This window comes from Phaethon lepturus, unplaced genomic scaffold, assembly GCF_000687285.1.
Source record: "Phaethon lepturus isolate BGI_N335 unplaced genomic scaffold, ASM68728v1 scaffold36847, whole genome shotgun sequence".
Classification (NCBI taxonomy): Eukaryota; Metazoa; Chordata; class Aves; order Phaethontiformes; family Phaethontidae; genus Phaethon; species Phaethon lepturus.
This window is the reverse complement of record NW_010554701.1, coordinates 5,617-25,528: the sequence shown is the minus strand read 5'-3', so window position 1 is coordinate 25,528 and position 19,912 is coordinate 5,617. Positions and strand designations below refer to the sequence as shown.

The 19,912-nt window shown below is 46.3% G+C and overlaps 1 protein-coding gene across 1 annotated transcript in view; it reads left to right on the top strand.

Moving 5' to 3' along the window:
- Window positions 1–1,180: 1,180 nt before the first annotated feature.
- Window positions 1,181–19,912, top strand: part of GDPD5 (glycerophosphodiester phosphodiesterase domain containing 5) — a gene marked incomplete at its 5' end in the record, with an annotated part of 21,740 nt that continues 3,008 nt past the window's right edge. Inside the window, 7 exons of the mRNA XM_010291941.1 lie at window positions 1,181–1,263; window positions 4,506–4,656; window positions 5,508–5,726; window positions 8,284–8,441; window positions 10,370–10,517; window positions 14,483–14,565; window positions 17,307–17,321. Of these exons, the coding sequence (XP_010290243.1) occupies window positions 1,181–1,263; window positions 4,506–4,656; window positions 5,508–5,726; window positions 8,284–8,441; window positions 10,370–10,517; window positions 14,483–14,565; window positions 17,307–17,321 (857 nt within the window). The remainder of the gene's footprint in view (window positions 1,264–4,505; window positions 4,657–5,507; window positions 5,727–8,283; window positions 8,442–10,369; window positions 10,518–14,482; window positions 14,566–17,306; window positions 17,322–19,912) is intronic.

Genomic DNA, 19,912 nt, shown 5'->3' with positions numbered 1-19,912 from the left:
GAGACATCTTAAACTCTTGGGCAGTTTTCTGTACTTGTTGGGCGTGTTGCTTGTGTGGTGCATTTAGGCCTTTGTTTTGAATGGTTCCTCTTTCCAACCCCTGAGTAATTCTTGAAAATCATGGGTTGTGAATGCTCTTTGTGTCTTGATGGAAACTTAACGATCCTGATGGTGGCAGAGATGAGTGGAAAAACAGGAATTTACAGGTGCTTTAAATCTGAAAGCAAAATTAGAAAAAAAGAAGTATTTTAAAAAATAGCTTTATTTTGATGTGCTTATGTTTCAGTGCAGAAAACCTGCCAGTTTTTCTTTCCATAGTTTCTTTTTTTTTTTTTTCTGGTCCATCTGTTGTTGGTTTATGGACATTTTGGGACTTGCTATACTGTACTGGCTGTGTAGAAAAACAAAGTACTTGTCTTCACACTGTATTGTTTTTAAACAAACCTGAATTCTGTTACCATCTGCTCCATTCAACAGGAAGGAATTTGAAATGAAATTTGAGTTCTTATCTGTGGTAGCCATAGGGATAATTTTTCTAGGCCTAAGGCTATTTTTTTAATTGTTGTTAAAACTAACAGGAGCATTTGTTATTAGCAAAAACCAACTGATTTTTAGACTGAGTAATAGGTGATGTTGTTGAATGAGTAGATGTGGAAATGTGTGTTACAGAACCTGTGGTCTAGTTGTTCTCCAAGGTGTGGATAATACCCTGCTTCATGGACTTCCTTCTTTCTATAAGGGCATTGTAATCATGTTTGCTTAGAGAAGTAGGAGAAAAGGTGGTTTAGGTAGCTCTAAATATAACTTGTAGTTAGAGAATTGGCATCACAGTAACAAAGGCTTTCTGGGGATCTTCAGCAAGCCACTGTTTGGGGGACCACGTTGGTAAACATATCTCTTGCACACTAATTCTGCACCAGACCTTGAGCTAGCTGGGTTTCTGGTGTTGCAGGTCATGATAACTCCGCATTGAACTTCTGTGTGTGAAAGACCATCAGCGGAGTCAAATGCATTGGTCATCTTCAGACTTCAGTAAGATGCAGTTCTGCCTGATGGACGCTGGTACGCCAGCGTAACTGGCCAGTGCATAATCTGCAAAACAAGATTGTTTTGCGTCCCTAATGTCTCTAAACCTTCCTCACTACTAACCTCTCGTTGTTCTTTTTTTTTTTCCCCATAGCTGGCACCAGAAAACACTCTGATGTCCTTCCAGAAGGCGGTGGAGCAGAGGATGTATGGCGTCCAAGCTGACATTGTACTGAGGTAAGCCAGTGTGCTTGTTGGTCTGAGATTTTCTCTGTGGATGACCCAAACCATGCTGGTGGGTTGTTCCTGTCTGGCGTGTGTCTGGTTGTTACTGCTTTTTCCCATTGAAAAGGGCTCTTGTACTGTACGTACCTGTCAGCTCCTAGCTGTCTCCATTTGTAATGCACAGATGCTACTAATTGTTCCACCAAGATGATGATTAAAGGTGAAGTTGCCCAGGTGGGGGAACCTGGATACCTTTGTCATGAAACTAACCTTCGTTTGCAGGAAGACTGTAGCAGAAGTGGCTTTACTGCAGTGAAGCCCAGCACCTGGTTTCTAGCCTGGCTGGAAGTCAGCTGGCCATGAGAAGAGACAGAACTGCTTGAATGTGACTTTTGCAGGGTAGCCTCAGGTGTAGAGGAAGCGGAGAATCCCAAACTGACTTATCTGCACTGCAAGTCTTCAGGAGGGTTTTTACCAGCCTTGCAAAACTGTCAGAAGAATTGAGCAGCCCAGGAATAAGCCCTTTTTCTTCTTTTCCTCCTTCACATGTCACTAATCCTGGGGGAAGGAGGAACCTGGTGATACTGCTGACTGTCAAAAAGTCATTCCTTGCAGGCAAACATTGAGCTGAATTGACAAGGCCAATTTAGACAGGATTTAGAGGGTTATTTCAAGAACTGTTCTTCGTTCCAGGAGTTTGATAATTCTTTAATATTCTTGTTCCTTTTCTGAACAGTGTTTTTGCATGTGTTATGTAGATGTGCAAGAGGGCAGAAGTGGCGTGAAGGGAACAGTAATGCCCTATCTTGGTGATCCCTAAGTTTGTCTCAGTTTCAGTTATAAATACAAGAAAGACTCAAAGCTGATATTTTCTTTTTCCCTGACCACTTTGGACATTGGTGTTGATGGAAAGATATTTTTGCCTGGTGGAACATAGGTTTCTGAAGTTTAGTTGTTAGGGTGCTTTTTTGTTCTTTGTATAATTGTTTGAGAGCAAATGATACAAAAACTAAAGGAATTTCTTCTACCTAGGGAGTGGAAGGTCATTATGGAAGGATGAAAGATGAATCGGGATGTTTGCAGTACAATCATTCTTTCAAAAATGGTTGGACTTGATGATCTTGAAGGTCCTTTCCAACCTAGTGTTTCTGTGATTCTGTGATTTCTGTGACTGTCCACACTCACAAATGAGCACTCTGCTCACGTGGTGGCTGAATTGGTTGCTTCCATTAGCACTGGCCAAGGGGAAAGGTGGACTTTTGGGAGGAGACCTGGAAAAGCTCCAGGATCTTTCCATGTTGTCATTTATCAGCCATCCTAGTGGAGCACTCCAAGGATCCCATAGCTTAAACAATGCCCTTAATGGCCCAATTATCTGAGTGCCTCTTTAGGACACACAAGTCTCTTTGTAAAAAGAGGACTCCAGTGACCTTCACACCAAGAAGTGAGCTATCAATACAGCTGGCAGGAATTTTGTGAAGGATTTGCAGCACAACACCCACTGTTGTCCTTATCCCTTTGAAAGATGCTCTTTGCTTAATGGGTCCGTTCCACCTGGGATGTCCCCAGGGTGTCCCTCCTAGGATGTCTCCATGTTCCTCTAGTCATGTATCAGCTATGCATACACTCAGACCTATCACATCCTGCTCCCTACCCATTGCACACCCCAAGCTGGGTGGCCCTCGTTATAAAGCCAACTTTGCTTCCAGCAGCAGGAGCGTAGTATCACTGCGTGTTCCCCCCTCGTTTCCTACCTCCTCCCACACGTTGTCTTCTCAAACTCTTTCTCTGTCTCAAATATTTTTCAGAGCTGTGCCTGCTAATACGTTGTGGTTAGCCTTGGGTAGTGCTGAGCGACCCCGTAAGGGGAAAGATTGGACAGGAGGGAGCAAATGTTAAGTGCCCCATAGGATTTCCGCACTGTGGTTAAGGCTCAGCAGCATCTGATGATGCTCTGTTACGAGATGTTAAGACTTGAGCTCCTGTCTCTCTTAAACACTCCACACTCTTAATTCTGCAGTTGCTTAGCAGTTTTTCTTTTTTTTTTTTTTTTAAATTGTATTTATTAAAAACCCTTCTGATTGCAGCAGCATTGTGTGCTGCTGAACATGGTATTGCTGTGTCAGCAAGCTGCTTCGGGTTGGTGGGGGGAGTAGTTGGCACAGTGCATGCTAGAAATAGCAAATAAAGATGCCGGTGACCTTTGTGATAAGGGACTTCTGCAGGCAGTGGTAAAGCTGAGGCAGCGTTTGCTCCATCATCTAAAACTATTTTTTGTTTTCCCTCTAGCTCTGGGGGTTAGAGCCCTGGGTTGTCTCCTAATTCAAATGGGGCTTGTATTTGAACCCCATCTCCTTTCCAGACTTTGTGAGTCTCCTATTGTGGTGGGCTCCTTGACTTGGAAAAATGTCATTATAATCAGGCTGGCTGTGCTGGGTTTATCTTGATTTCTGAGTGCGGATGACTGTCCCCTGCCCTTGATAGAAACAGCCGCTGCCCTGTGTGGTGTTACCACTGATCCAGTCACAGAAAATTGGACTGGAAGAAAGACAGAAGAGTTTTTTAGGTTTCCCAGAACCATTATTCTGTAATATCTAGATGGCTTAAAAACATAGGGCATGCATTTGGCTATTTAGTTTCATCTGAAAGGCATGTTTTCTTTAAGATGCACCAACTTAACAACTGATGTGAGCATGACTATTTCCTGAAACCAATTTTCAATTGTAAAAAGCAATTGCAGAGCAATTTTGGTAGCTTGGAGCCCTTTCTTGCTGAAAGCCTGTGAACATTAAGTTCCCCTATAGTCTGAGAGCATTTGAAAATCTTACTCATCACCTACTATTAACAATTTGAGAGTAGTTTGTGTATGTGTCTGTGCATACAGGGTATGGAAAACCTCTGATATTATTGGGAGCTACAGACTCTGCAGAAAGCTTTCGTTAGCATCAGCATTCAGGGTGGATATTCTTGTCCAAGCTACCTGAGTTTGGCACTCTAGAAATTTTGAGGAGGTAGTGGGGAGGAAGGAGGGAGGGATAGGGTCATGTCAGCGTTTGAATGACTGCAAACTTCTAGCAGGTATCTAAGAGACTTTTTCTTCTGGGTGCATCTCATTTCGACTGGTCTTGGGGATGCTGGGGATGTGTTAAGCTGGTCAAGATGAATTTGATGTCAAGCTGTGAGAGAGGCTGGAGTGGGAATGGGTGTGGTTGTGCACCTCCACCTGTAACAGGGCCTCTGGGTTGTCTTTGCAGCTATGACGGAGTCCCATTTCTGATGCATGACAAGACACTCAGGAGAACAACCAACGTGGAGGAAGTGTTTCCAGAGCGGGCCTATGAGCACTCCTCCATGTTCAACTGGACTGACTTGGAAAAGCTGAATGCTGGAGAGTGGTTCCTACAGGTGCGTACGCCTGTGGAGAGCATGTCCTGGAGCCATGGCAATGGGATGAAAGCTCATGCCTAAACCCTTTTTGAGGTGGAGAAGTGTAGATCCATCTCCTCAGTGGAGTGGTCTGAAGTGCAGCTAGACCAAGAATCCATGAACCACATTTAGTTCTGTCCTCTACTAAACTTAGACTTGGTCTAAAAGACACATTGTCTTTCTGCGTCTCTTCCACCACCTGGAAGAAGGAGCCTTAATGTCTGGTTGACAACACAAAGAACTTCAAGGCCCCTGGGAGGAGGAATGTGATTATAAAGGGAACAGAAAAGACAGCGTGTTATATGCTATTCCTTTTTCTTTCATTTACTTCTGGAGACAATTGAAAGAATTACAAAGGAAAAACAGGAAATTCAAGGGGGGAGGAATTGCTTTGAAGCAGTCATTCCTGAATGTCCTTAAGTCAGGAGCCCATCTCTTCGAACAACCCATAGCCCCTCTCTGATCACTCTTAGTCATACAATAGCTTGTCCTTTTTATTTTTGGATTCTAAAGAATCCTTGGTCATCATGTACCTAGTGTGAGAAAGTAAATTTTTAGCTTACTACCTCGGTAGCTTACATTACTGCCCTATAGCTCTGCTCGCCTCCTGGAAATGAGGTGACCTGCCCAGCACACCTTGCTTTCCGTAAGGATCTGTGACCTCCCCTTGGGTAGGGAAACTGAGGCACAGAGCTTCAGCAAGCTGTGAGATGGTCATCAAGCTGTCAGCAACCCCCACTGTTGCCAAGGACAGAAAGAAAAAGGTCTTCACCTGCATTGGATGAGTTTGGGCTTTATGGCATTAATGCTGGGGTGTGCTTTGCTTTCAGAATGACCCTTTCTGGACGGCTGGGTCTCTCTCAAGGTCCGACTACTTGGAAGCTGCCAACCAGTCAGTCTGCAAGCTGGCAGATATGCTAGAGGTGATCAAGGACAACACATCACTCATCTTGAACTTCCAGGACCTGCCACCAGCTCATCCCTACTACAGCACTTACATCAACATCACCCTGGAAACCATCCTGTCATCGGGAATTCGACAACAGGCTGTGAGTTCTGTGGGGTTGGTGATGTTTCCAAAATTGCTCTCTTTATGAGTTCCCCAAATCTTGAAGTGTCTCATCTGATCCACTTGATTTGAAATGCCACTTCATGCCAGGAAGTCATGCTGGGGAGGACTGTGCCTCCAGGCTGGTAGTTCCAGAGTTGGAGGTCCCAGCAGAGGGATGAAAGTGATTATTCCCCTTACTCAGCAATCACGTGTTCAGCATAGGGCTCACCAGGACAAGACAGTTGTTGTTAACTGCAGTAAGTCCTGCAGAGGCCACCAAACTGGTCAGGGGGCTAAACATATGGGGACGGGCTGAGGGAACTGAGTTTGTCCTGGAAAAGAAAAGACTTGGGAGAGATCTAATAGCAGGTCTCCGGTACCAACAAAGAGGTTGCTGAGAAGTTAGACCCAAGCTCTTCGCTGGGCTGCGTGTCAGGAGGATGAGAGAGAATCGTCATAAATTGGAACGGGAGAGGTTTTCGCTGAATGTAAGGAAACGAGTTTTCCCTGTGAGGGCAGGCAAGTGTTGAGGGGAGCCAGGAGAGACCGAGGGATCTCCATCCTTGGAGCTTTTCAATCCGCAACTGGACAAAGCCCTGAGCACCATCTTTGAAATCAGTGCTGGCCCTGGTTTATGTTGGAGTAGAGATCTCCTGAGGTCCCTTCCCAACGAGCAATTTGATAAGAGCCTCAGACACAAGAGAAGAGGCTGAGACCTGGAGGCCAGTTGTGAGCAGCAGAGTGCCCTTCCTCTCCCTCCAGCTCCTTGGTTTTAAATAATCCTTCTCCCTGGGTTGAGCCACTGTTTCAGCCTAGAGTCAGCTTCTGCTTGGAGGAGAAATGGGTGTTCTGGAGGTACAGGGTTTTCACAAAGGTCTATGTATATACAGAGATCTCTTCTAGGCTTTCATTTCTGCCCCACAATTGTCCCTGCTGAGTTATGCCAAGCATTTTATTTTCCAACTCTGTGCTGTTGCAGTCAGAGCCCAGCCAGCCTTGTTAGCTGTGTCATCTCTGACCACGAGGTACAGATCTTCATCTAGCCCATCAGGAGCTCTCTGATGCAATCAACTCTTCTAGAGAAGAGCACCACTTCCCACGTTGTCAGAAGGGCACCCAGAGCTGGAGGTTCTGGGTGTCCCTTGGAAAACATCTCTTTGTGACCTCTCTTGGGGAGGAAATCTGGTTCTTTCACTTGTCCTGTGCTTTCCCTTGAGTAGGAACTGGTTGAAAACAGTGTAGTGAGGCTGGCGATGGAATGAATACACCACAGAATCATTAAGGTTGGAAAAGACCTCGAAGATCATCAAGTCCAACCATCAACCCAACACTCCCATGCCCACTAAACCATGTCCTGAAGTGCCACGTCTACATGTTTTTTGAACACTTACAGTGATGGTGACTCCACCAGCTCCCTTGGCAGCCTGTTCTAATGTTTGACCACTCTCTCAGTAAAGAATGTTTTCCTAACATCTAGTCTAAGATACCCACGGCTCAGATATTTTGTCTGTACCAGTTAGATGCATCTGCCTGTGCAGACAAGTTCAGCACTGACTTGTGCAGTGATGGGCCCAGGAGGGAATAAATATTTTTAACTTCCACCTTTCTTTCTAGTGACTGACACTGCCACCCAGTTTCCAATTAACTATGTGGCTGCAGTGACAGTGTTATCCACAAGCCTCTGCCAGCTTTGCTAGATCCAAGGGAAGACCATGCTGTCTTCTGCTTGGATATTGGGATGGAGAGCAGGAGAAAAATAGTCAAAACATAAATGTGGGGTTGTGAAGTGGTATTTCTCACCCAGGTTTGAAGTTTCCCTATTGAAAATACATATGGCTGCATCCAGGCTGCTCTGAAGGATGCTTTGGTGGATGAGTGCCACTGAGTTATTAAACGTGGGTTAAAGCAATGCAATGCCCAGAGCTACTGCTGAGATCACCTGTGTGGGCCCAGCCTCTGCACGGCACAAACCATAAAACCACCCAGCTTGGTTCCTACATCCACTTTACACCTGGCAGCCCAGCATGTTAACAGTAATTAATTTGACATGCTTTCAAAGCTTGCTGTGAACCTCGGGAAATCCTTGCCCTGTGCTAGAGTAGATGTAGCCCTGATAAAAAGGGTGATTAAACCCAGTCTTAGCCACGGGACCATAGGAGGCTTCTTCTGCACGTCCTGTCTGCACTGTCAATTTTAGCCTCACGTCCTTAGCTCACTCTCTGCCCTGAACTGGCCAGGGACGACAGGTTTTCAAGGATACACCATGTTGCTTCTCCTGAGCCCTTGGCCCGATCCCTTTGTACCCCAACCCTTTTAATCTCTAAGGTTTTGTGCATTACAGCCCTCTGGGCTTGCAGACAATCCTAAAATGCATTTGAATAGAGATGTGGGAGACTGTAAGCGTCTCCTAGACAATTTGTATGACAAACGAGGCAGTGCCTCGTGTGATTTTGCTTCTGGCTTGGTGTAAACTGGCTGTCTGTAAAGCTGCCCCATGTTACCAGCTTTGTGAACCATCTTTGCCATAGCCATGCTCTGTCTTGCTCTCTCTGCAGGTGATGTGGCTGCCGGACACGGAGAGGCAGCTGGTCAGACAGATTGCGCCGGGTTTCCAGCAGACTTCTGGCCTCAAGCTGGATGCAGAGCGCATGAGGGAGAAGGGCATCGTGAAGCTCAACCTGCGTTACACCAAGGTCACGAACGAGGATGTCAGGTACAGCCCTTGTTCGGACACCGCGTGATAGCCCATGTGCTCCACGGTGGGTGTCCGCAGCTCTGTGCATGCTTGCTAACCTCACGCCCTGTGTGCATCCCTGGCCCGGCAGCATCTTTTCTGATCATCCCAGGCTGTGTAATCTGCATGGAAGTATCGTATCAGATGGACTTGCTCTTGGAAGCTTGAGCTGTGCAAACTTGTCCCTACCCACCATCCAGAATCCAGGCTGTTCCCAGGAGCACACAGCCGGCTCCAATAACTCCACATGTTAATTCAGTATATGATGATCCTTTCTGAAATACAAATACATGAACTGTCTGATTCTTATTACGCTGTCAGCTCTGGAAAAAGTGAAGGTTTTTCACACCGAGTACCTCCAAGTATCCTCATTAGCAACTGCCCTTTGCTTCTGTTCATTTGCTCCAGAATTGCTACCACAGAATTTTGATTAGTTCAAAGTCTGGGTATGCTTTCAGAAATTTCTCATTGCACGGAATTCACCCATTTCATTACCGTCTTTTGTCAGCTATTTAGACTGGTCGGGTCTCCTCTTTAATGAGATTGGCACAGTGTGGGGTTCCTCTCCTTCTGCTTGAGCCTGTATTTGAACCGTGCAGCGTGTTAGCTCACAGCTTCGCCCCCTTCTCAGCAAGGGCAGATTGTGTCTAGTACAGCTTTCGTACTTGAAAATGAAACAGGTTTGCAGAAGAAAAATGTCTTCGAAGGAGCTATCTTACTGTACGTTTGGGCTGGAAGTAGAGAAAAGCTGAGCCTGCAGCTGTCTGAGAGCCCGATCCTATTCACCATAATCCAGTGGTGTCTTTCTGTAGCTGCCAGCAATCAATCTAGTTGCTCACCCTTAAAACCAAGTCTGTGCTTTACCTGCAGGATAATTTCTGCCTGTTTTACCCCTACCTATTTGCTCTGTCTCATGGAGCGGCCCATATGCCAAGTCTCTCGTCTACCCCAGCTCATCAGCCCCAATCTCTCATCAATCCCACCTCAGCTGTCTCCAAAATCAGACCTGCCATCTGAGGGTTTCTTGAACCCTGAAGGCCTTGTGGTGCCCTGTCAAATATTGCTGCAGTCGTGCAGCACAAGCCACAGCAAGCTCAACAAGTCCTGGTATAACGCAATTTCCTCAGTGCCCCCAAAAATCAGCATCTGGATGTAATGTTGCTGCGACCACATCTGCCCTTGAGAATCCCTTAGCCTTTGGAGCAGCTTGATGATGGTGTCAGCTTTGAGATGTCCACATCTTGTACAGTGGCCTTCTACCTCAAAGTGCTTTGCTGATATTGAATTGCAAGGATTAATCTCTGTGCTGCCCATGGAAGGGAGATTAGTGATGCTTCTGCTTCGTAGACAAGGAGACAGAGTAATTTGTGCAAATCGCATGGGTGCAGGGAGACCTTGACAACTCCTGTACCCCAGCTTGCAGTTTCATCTTCTTGGAATATGACCTCAGGAGACTGGAAGCTGTAACTCTGCGACTGTCCCCAAAACAAGGGCATGGAAGTTGCAGGAATTGATGTTGGAAATGCACTTTGTCAGTTTTTAATTAAGTAAATTGCCTATGAAGCATTACAGGCATCTGAGCCAGATGTTAATTTTACATCAACATGACAAGGCAGTTAGAAAAACATGACATGCCCATCATTTGTGAGGAAGCATCTGAGATGGGCTGTGGCCTGGGTCAGATAGCATCCAAGAGGTGAAGAAAGCTTTCAAGTTCAAACCATTTGATTGCAATGTCCTTGGGTTGCTTATGAAGTGGCTGTACCCTGTTAAAAAACTATTTCATGCAATTCAAACCCAACAAACTGTGATTGCAGTGGTGGCTGATGGCAAGAGCTCTCCTCTTGGAGATGAGGGTCTGACGTTTGCTAGGGGACTCGCATCTCACCTCATTTGTCTCCTGGCAGGGACTACACCATGGCAAACCTGAGTGTGAATCTCTACACTGTGAATGAGCCCTGGCTGTACTCCATCCTGTGGTGCGCCGGTGTCCAGTCGGTCACCTCCGACAACTCCCACGTCCTTCGCAAGGTGCCTTTTCCCATCTGGCTAATGGTAAGCACAATGCCTGGGAAGCTGCTGTGAACCCCTGGAAGGAGGGCAGGCAGTGGAGGTGTGTAGAGATGGACTGCAGCCATGTGTCTAGTGGGTTTCTTCAGGAAAGGTTTGGTTGGGTTCAACATGCTGTTGGGCTTGAGGGTTTTCACCCTCTGTATGCTTGAGCCCTGAGGTGGTAACGGATCCATGCTCCTCTTGCACAATCCCTTCCTTCAGATGGCCTCGTCTCTCCCCATACAGGGTTTGGGAGCCTTGGAGGTTGTGTTGCATGCCCCATTTAACTCACATGATTTTTTCCATTTTCCACCAATGGACCTTTCCAGACCTGCTGAGCAGCTGTTGAGTTACAGAAGAAGCAGGTACACAGGTGAACCAGCAAACCTGGCTTCTGTGTTTCAGCGAGGCTGAAAAACTTGCTTTTTGTCTGTTTTTAATACCAAATGAAGACAATATTTCAACTCTGGCAACACCGTTGTCGGACAAGGAACAACCAGAGACCAAAGGTAGCCCCCTTACCCATCATATAGCCAGTAAGCTTTCTAAAAACTCCCCTAGCACTTTGGGTCTCTGAACCAAAGAGGAATATTCATGTTGGAGTGGAGGGAAAATTATTCAATAGTTGCATCAAAGTATTCCCAAAACAAGAGCTCAGCTGCAGAGGTATAAGTACATGTGATGGAGGGGCTATTTTCTGATGACAGATCCTGTTGGGGGTAGGACAGGAGGCAGCTGATTTACCTGCTGCCCTGGCAGATCTACTTGGGAAAGGGGAGAATAAGATGAGCACAAGGAGAATTGACTGTTAATGAGTTATCTGTTGTTTTAGCTGGAGGTAGGGCCTCAAGTCTACTGCCTAGATGGATGAACAGCTATGCATGATGTCCTTAGCCTTAGCTTAACCTACTACGTGTGTCTGACTACACAAATTCACACTTGTGTGCACTGAAGCCGGAGAATTGAAAATCATAGAATCATTGATGTTGCAAGGGACCTCTAAGATCATCAAGACCAACCATCAACCCAACACCACCATGCCCACTAAACCATGTCCCAAAGTGCCAGGCCTACACGTTTTTTTTGAACACTTTCAGAGATGGTGGCTCCATCACCTCTGAGCAACCTGTTCCAATGTTTGACCACTCTCTCAGTAAAGATACTTTTCCTAATATCCAATCTAAACCTCCCCTGGTGCAACTTGAGGCCATTTCCTCTCGTCCTGTCGCTGGTTACTTGAGAGAAGAGGCCAACACCCTCGTCGCCACAACCCCCTGTCAGGTAGTTGTGGAGAGCGATAAGGTCTCCCCTTGGCCTCTTCTTCTCCAGACTGAACACCTCCAGTTCCCTCAGCCGCTCCTCATAAGACTTGTGCTCCAGACCCCTCACCAGCTTCGTTGTCTTTCTCTGGACATGCTCCAGCACCTCAACGTCCTTCTTGTAGCGAGGGGCCTTTATAAATGGTTTTATAAAGGCTGAATTTGTTGGCAGAAGAGATTGTCATCATGTGCATTGTGCTGCTGCAGACATCTGTCCTCTACTACAGCTGGCAGGAGTTGTGTGCACATCACTGGCAGCCTTTTACTCCAAAAAACCCTTTGCCAGTGATGAAAGCAGCTGATACTGGCAACACTCCTCTGTGGACTCTCCCATCTGCTGGATTTCCAACTCTGCTCTGAGTGCACACTCTGATAATCACCAGCAGCATAAAAATCTCTCGATGTCCTGCATATTGAAGTGCCTGGGCAATGTAATCTAACCAGCTTTGCCATCTGAACCCCCTCCACCACGTGGGACATGGCTCAGGAGCTGGAGTAAAATGGTTGTTTCTGCCAAGCTTTGGCTGTCAAGTGCCCTCGAGGTCTTCACTGGGCTCTATCGTCAACCGAATGATGCAAATCTGTTCCGCCCCATTCACCCAAAGGCCATTTGCAATTGCAGAAATACATTTAACTTGTGTTTCACCTAAATAAAAGGAAAAACAAAAAAGTAGAAGTGAGTTTCTCTCCCCTCTACTCTTGAGGGAAAGCTGCTGGTAAGAACAGAGGCCTTCAGACACAGCATGGAGGAGGGCTTCGAAAAGCTTGAGCTGGGGTGCAGCCCCTGACTTGATGTCCTTAAAGCAGGTGCCCAGTGTGGGACCCCTCTCCGCAGTTTTGGGAGTCTCCTTCGGATCCAGGGTTTGAGTTACTCTCTGCCCAGTTACACTGAATTGATGAAGGGTTTGACGGGCTGCAAATGTGAGGATTTCAGGAGTGGGACTTATTTTGGGTAAAGTTTATAAAAATAACTCAAAAATAATGCCACTGAAACAGCCTTGTCTAAAAAAGGGGAACTGCAAGTGAAATAGCAAATTCCTTGATGTGGGTGGAGCAGGACAAGAAGTTGTCTATGCAATAGCTATTTGCTGACCTGTGCTCCCTTCTCTGCAGGGCTGAGGAGGCATCTGCTCGCTGGGCACTCCTAAAAATATGTGTAGGGTGCATGTCTTGGAAAAATTCCAATTTTCCCCTTTTGGTCACCTTGAGAATTCCCTTTTTGTCATTTATAAAACCTTGATTTGGTACCAAAAACTTCCAGCTTTGAGCTTTCTGCAGGACTTAAAAAACTATTTGTGTAGTACCTGTAATCAGGTGCTGGAGTTTTCCCAGAAAACTGTCTTTATGTCTACCTATTGCTTGGGGTATATCATAGGAAATGCAACTTTCTCCCCACAGGAAAACCTGCTGTTTGAGTTCTTCAGTTATGAAATAGCAACAGTTGCATAAATGAAAAATTTAGACCTGTAGATTTTGTTCTAACTTGGAAGACTCTTGAGTTTTCATTCAAAATAGTTATGATGGCACTCTCCTGCCAGGAAAATGGGAAACGTCAATTTTGTGTCTGTTAGTCTTAACAGATACATCAAATGTAACATTAGATGTCAGCCTTTGTAATTAAGCTGGAAAATACAAGGATTAAATCTCCATCAGAAGCATTGGCTAATTAAAGCATTGCCCTACTATTTCTGTGGTCCACTCTCACCAGATAAACTGAGACGCACACAGAGTCACTGAACAGAAAAAAAAAAAAGTTCTCTGCTGGGAGACAGAGGTAGCGGAGCTGGTGGCTCCCGACGGGTTTTATCCATGTCCCACTACCATTGCATGAACTCGTCTTTATGCATTACATGTGCCGTTGCTCTAATGAACTATTTCTCTTATGCATTAACGACGGTAGTGGTGGTTGTGATGGATCTGTCCGGTGTGAAATCGGTGACCTTTTCCTGCTTGGGACTAGTCCAGGTTTGGGAGAGGAGAAACTCGTTAGCCTCACTGGTGTCTGTCCTGGGTAGGTGCCTTCTGAGCATCGTTGGGAGTTGATCGTTATTATTGTTATCACTTCGTTGTCTTTGCTGGGCAGCACAAAAATCAATGTGAAGTAGTGTGCTTCTGCGCTGAGTTCAGACGATGGGTTCAGCTGGTGTGATGACCACAGCCACTCGTGACGGGCAAATGAAGCCAGAGCTACCAGTGCCTTAAAGGGCAGAAATTGAGAAGTATCTGCTTATAGCATGGGGACTGTGCAAAACAGCTAACGTCAGCACTCAACAGGGACCCTGCCTGTCTCGTGTGCAATGCGTATATATTTCTGTGTTTTCCCACAGACTTGGATTTCCAAACAGCATCTTAACCTCAGCTCGAGGTACAACTGAGACAGGAAACTTTCAGCCCACAAAGCTCTGAGAAAATGTCAGCACGTGAAAGGAGGGAGAGTTTAAAATTGTTCCTGTCTGCAGTTTTTCCTGATAACGTCATTTTGGGTGACAGGCTAGCATTAGAAGTGTCATAAATGTTGTGATCTATATGCGACCCCCGCAGCTCTGTGCTTTTCTTTCTGCCCTGGTGGTAACTTTAGCAGCGTGTGGTCTCCCTGTGATTGTACAAACCAGAAGGTTTAAGGTCTGCTTCTGTTTTCTTGTCTTCCAGCCTCCAGACGAGTACCACCTAATCTGGATCACATCTGATCTCATTTCATTTATCATAATTGTAGGAGTTTTTATATTCCAGAAGTAAGTAGCATTGTTACAGCTCAACTTTCACGTATTTGTGGCGTGTGTTTTTGTTCAGACCGTGGGGTGGAGATGGGAGAGAGGAGCACTGTGCTCCTCAGGCGCTTGGATTGCAATAGCAGGGAAACTGTTTATTAAAAATCCCTACAGAGACTCCAAACAATAATTCCACTTCTGAGATGTGACATGGAATTGGATGTAGTCGCTACTTTTTAAGGAGAATGGGAGATCTCAAAATAGTAGCGATAGACACCTTGCTCCGCTCATAAACGTGTGTGGGAGAGAAACTGTAAATGCTTTAGGGAAATGGACATTGAGAAAGATTAAAATGCTTTAAAGGCAGAAGAGGAGAGGTTTTGAGATTCTACCATTACAGTCTCCAAAAAGAACGTGTTATAGTTTTCTTAAATCTGTTTGTTCCTGTTTGGATGAAAAAATAGAAATATTATGATTTAACAAATCAAATCAGTTGCTTAGTTTGATGCATAGAGAAAGTCTCTGCATTTTCCGAAGAAAAAAGAGAGCAAGGATTTGATGAGGGCAGGGCAGAAGCCCCTCTGTTTAGCCAAGGTCCCTGAAAACAAATGCGGAGCAGAGCAAGTTAAGATACTGGTAAGTCAGGAGGAGGTAAATCAACTTCCTAATGGCAGAGTTGGCCAAGGTATCCTCCTCTTGATTATACTGGAGGAAACCATGGCGTCCTCCCGGTGATGTGCCTTTTCTCCTAGGAGGCATTTTAGCTGTCAGCGGTGACAGCGTAATAACCCTCGCTGGGAAAAAGCGTGAGCTCGGAGAGATGCGCTCCCTCCGGCGAGAAGCAGCAGCCTTCTCCTGGGAAAATGTGTCATCCTGAAATCGCGTCCCCTCTTCCCTTGGCGCTCTGATCCATCTGCTTTGGCATGCAGGAACGACTGTCCTAGAGACATCAAGGGATCTACACTTTCCCTCCTCCTTAATAGCTGAAATGCGTTCACATTAGGAGCAGCAATTTAATTTGCTTCAGCCTCATGAGCTAGTGATTTGGCTGTCGCATTGTCCCAGATCATCTGCTTGCAGCAATCTCTCTCCTTCCCCTGGGTACATAATTACCCGGGTATTTTTGCCACGTTACAGTAGGCTACTGCTCCTGCCAGCACCCGCTATGGATTTGACTTAAGCCACATGTTTGGTCTGTTTATAATTGTGCCTAAATTCATGACTTGCATGGTCCCACGCCGGTAGACCTGCGCTCAGCACGTCCCCAGTTCCAGCATGGGATAATGAAGTGAGCAGCAGATTCAAAATTCTCCTCTCAGATTAGATTTCCCAACAGTTAATGAAACCACTGACCAAGATGAGATTAAATTTTTTCTAAGAAGTCTTGTGATCTGAATTGTGGCTGATTTAAATGCTTCCTCTACAAGGGCATTGCAGATGTGCTGTCTGGAAGCTTCCTCCACTCCCTCAAATTCATCTATGGGTTTAATAAGAGATGTCCCTGCTCTTTAGACCCTGTATTTCTCTGTCAGGTACAGAAATGCACGGAGGAGTCTGGAGGCAGGGACTGACCTCTCTGAAGAGCGGAATTTGAAGCCCAAATTGATGAGATATTTGCAGCCTTTTGCATCATCTTCCAAAGCCAGTTTTAGAAGGCTTTCCTGAATCAGACCCAGGAGACCACAGCTGAAGAAATTAAACTGATTCAACCTGCTGAATGGGAACAGTAGGCCCCAGAGCAGAGTGACATGATACATGCTTGGAGAGAGGGAGAAGTCGCAGCTACGTGGACTTTGCAATAGTTGAACTCTTCTTCTCTGCACAGATTGAATTTCTTCCGGTTTGGAAGAAGTTTGATGGAATAGGGCAAGAGGAATCAGGGTAAGGAAGGAAAGCATTATTACAGGATTTCTCTTCCACGCTCAGTGTAAGTGTTATAGAGGTGAGAAGAGCTGGAAACTGCCACCAGCTTTCCCCAGGGTCCATCGACCTGGAGCACTGAGCTCCCCGCCCAGCCTCTGCACCCGATGTAGAAAGGCAGTTGCTCAGAAGAGGTCTGGCCACATGGGGTCCATCGTAGCAGGGCCAAATGTCTTCTTTTGGACCCTTGGGACAACTCAACCCCACCTCAGTAGAAGGAAGAAGGAGAAACTCTAGCACCAGAAGTTGGACTTTCTGCAGCAAAGGTCTTGCTCTTCCAAGAGCCGTGCGCAGGAGAGGCCCATTTCCCTGCCGTTCCAGTTTCTCCACCACATGGAAGAATTGGTAGCAGCACTGAGGATATCTCAAAACCAAATTGCAGCAGAATTGCCCAAGTACTACCTGCTGATGTGATTCAGCTCTGGGAAATGGGGTTTGGCATTTGGCCTTCAGTGTCATGGTTGGTTTTGTTTAGTGGTTTGTTTTGTGTTGTGGGGTTTTTTTTTATTTTTTTCCCCCAAGTCCTTTTTGGGGCAAACCAGAGCTGCTTCCTTCATGTAAGGATGAGGGGGGTGGGTGGGAACAGAGCCACCGCTTCGATGTGCTCGTCCTCTCTCCTACGCATGGCTTGTCTCTCCTCTGTAGCCGCGGGTAGGGATTGCTCCTGCTGTTCTGCTTCAGCCCTGGTGACAGGATCGTGGCAGCCTCTCCGGAGAGGAAATACCAACTGTGATGACTTCTAACCGATCTTTTTTTGCCTCTTTGCCTTGTTTATTTTCTTACTGCTCTGACTGTTGTGCATGTTCCTCCTCTTTCTCTCTCTGCTGCATTCTGGCATCTCACAGCTATCACATGATCAGGTAATTCTGGTGCTTTCCTCCTCTTTCTCTTTTTCATTCAACCTTCCTTTCTCTCTTTCTTTCTCCCTCTCTGCTATGGCTTCACTGCAGATGGACAGGGCAGGATGCAGTTTTTCATAATGCTTTCAAATATCTGGCTTCACAGGGGGACCATAAGGGTCTGAACATTGCATAGTCCATAGCCATGAGCACCACGGGACTCTGATCCTGAAGCCGTTTTGAAGGCAATCTGACCTTCTGTTACAACAATCCAAGTCGCTGCCTTTAAAACAGCCCTATTCTGAGGTCCTGCAGTGTGTTGTAATTGGGGAGATTCCCAGTGGAAGTAATGCTTTCTCCATGGAAATAATCCCATGCAAAATATCCCCTCCCTTCCTGCATTTACCAGAGGTTTTTGAGACCAACCTCTTCTAAATTGGCAAGTTCTAGAGGAAATAATGTAACCTGTTCAATTATATAAAATAGTGCTTCTCTAGCCCTGGGAATGAATTAATAAGGTTAATAGCTGGAAAGGTTTGGCTCTTCAATTGCTGCACTCGGAGCTTGGGGTCTTTCAGGACTCTCTTCCCAGTTGCACCACTGTGAAAACTGGAAATGCAGTAATATAACAAATTATAAATAAAAATAAATATAAAAATAAATAAATATTAAAAATAAAAAGTAATAAATAGCATTGCACCCAGGAAGGGAATGAGCCTGAGGTGCTGGATTTGAAATGCCATCAGCTGGAAACCCAGATTTCTCCTTGTATTGGCTGGTTTCTCACCCACCATTCTCATCCCCGTGGGGGGACGCACTGTCACTTTTCTGCAGTAAAGCCTTCACCGCATCCGTACTTGGACCAAACTCTTCACGTGTTACCTTCTCCATTCCTTCCGCTGTGTTCTGTGGGGTTGTATTTCTGGGGACTTGGCTACTCCCTGTCTGTGCTTATCTGGCCCTCTGCCGCTGCCCACCCACCACCTCGGGGGTCAAGGTTGGCCACATGCAAGTATTGCCTGCTCCACAAGGTACCTTGGACTTGCGGTGTTATGTCCTCGCGGCAACTCCCCAAAGCAGGACCTGGCTGTGGGTCCAGGCTGAGTCCTCCTACGACTGAAGGGAGGTTGGGTTTTTTCCCCTTGTTGCCTCCCACTTGCTCCCTGGCTTGCGGATAAGGAGAAGACAGGCATGAAGGAGGTGGGCAGGCTTTAGGCAAGGGCGGGTGCCGGAGCGGTTGCAGGATGGGGACTCTGGTTGCGGCTGGCTTAGCTCTTTGTTCTCTCCATCTTATCACCTCGGTACCAATCAACCCTGTTTTTTCCCTGACCTGCCCCTCTTCCATCCCCTTTCCCTGCCATTTAGCATCTCCCCTCCAAACCAGGGGTCCCGTCGTGGCCCTAACACGGTGTATGCTGTCTCTGTGTTGTTGTCCCAGTATTTTTTAGTCTGTTCCCACCCTGTGTCCGTCTGGCCTGCTTTGATGCCAACCTCCCAGAACAAGACCTACCTGCTGTCTGTCTGGCCTTTTTGCACGCTGCTGTCCTAAACGTGGCCGATCACAACAGAGTCCAAGGGGGTAGGAGAGGTGCTATTTTCTATTAAACAAGCTTTCTGGAGACCCAAAGGCTACTGAGCAGAGCAGAGAGTATTTCATACGGTGTTGGAGTTGCATTGTGATTAAAAGTACTGGCGGCTCTTCTAAGAGAGTATTTCAAAGTACCCCTGAAAAATGGGGTCACCCTGACGTGGCCTGTTCAATCAGAGCAACGCAGCCCTGTGAGAGGAGTCATGGGCCCCTTGCGCATATTTAACCACCCTGGGTCTGACCACAGCCACCGTACAAAATGGGGAGCAGAGAGCAGTGGTCATTCCTCTTGGCAGGAGGAGAAAAGCCCTTGGTCCCTGCACCCCTTTGAGGCTGGGCTGTCTGTGCCTCAAAATAGCCCATGCCCTCCATGGGACGTCTAGGACCTATGGGCAAGAGATCACCATGCCTCTTGGCCACGCAAACCAGCCTGGTGCTGAAAATCCTGATGTTGTGGGCAAAGAAAAGACTCACAATATAAGACTCAAGCAATATGTTTTGGTCCTGATCATAATTTAAGGAGGGTCTTATCCTTTGAGATCCTATGCACTTGGAACCACAATTGACCTTAGTGGGAACTGGCTGCAATAGTCGTCTTCCAGGTCAGAGTGACTCAGCTTAGACGATGATGATAGAAGAAAAATATGTATTAATTTTAAAATTTTTGTGTACTTCAATGTCTTTGCCTCCTTGTGCTTCCTCTGTGTTGCTTCTGTTCATGGGTCGTGAGTTGTGTCGTGTTGCCATCCCACCCCTTCTTTTCTCTGTAGCAGAGCATCTGCCTTCATCCGTACCCCAGTCAAAGCCCGATGGTGCGGTGTAACCCATGGGGATTTGGGAAAGGGATGAAACCCCATGAAATCAACACCAGCCAGATTTTCCTGGAAAAATTGCAAAACCTCTTTTGTGGATGTTGCATTGTCAGGCTGATGCAGTGGACCCTGGCTGGAGAGGTGTAATTTAATTTACAGAAATTAAAATTAAAAGAAATTTAAAAGAAGGTGGTTGTCAATCTGGGGGGGGG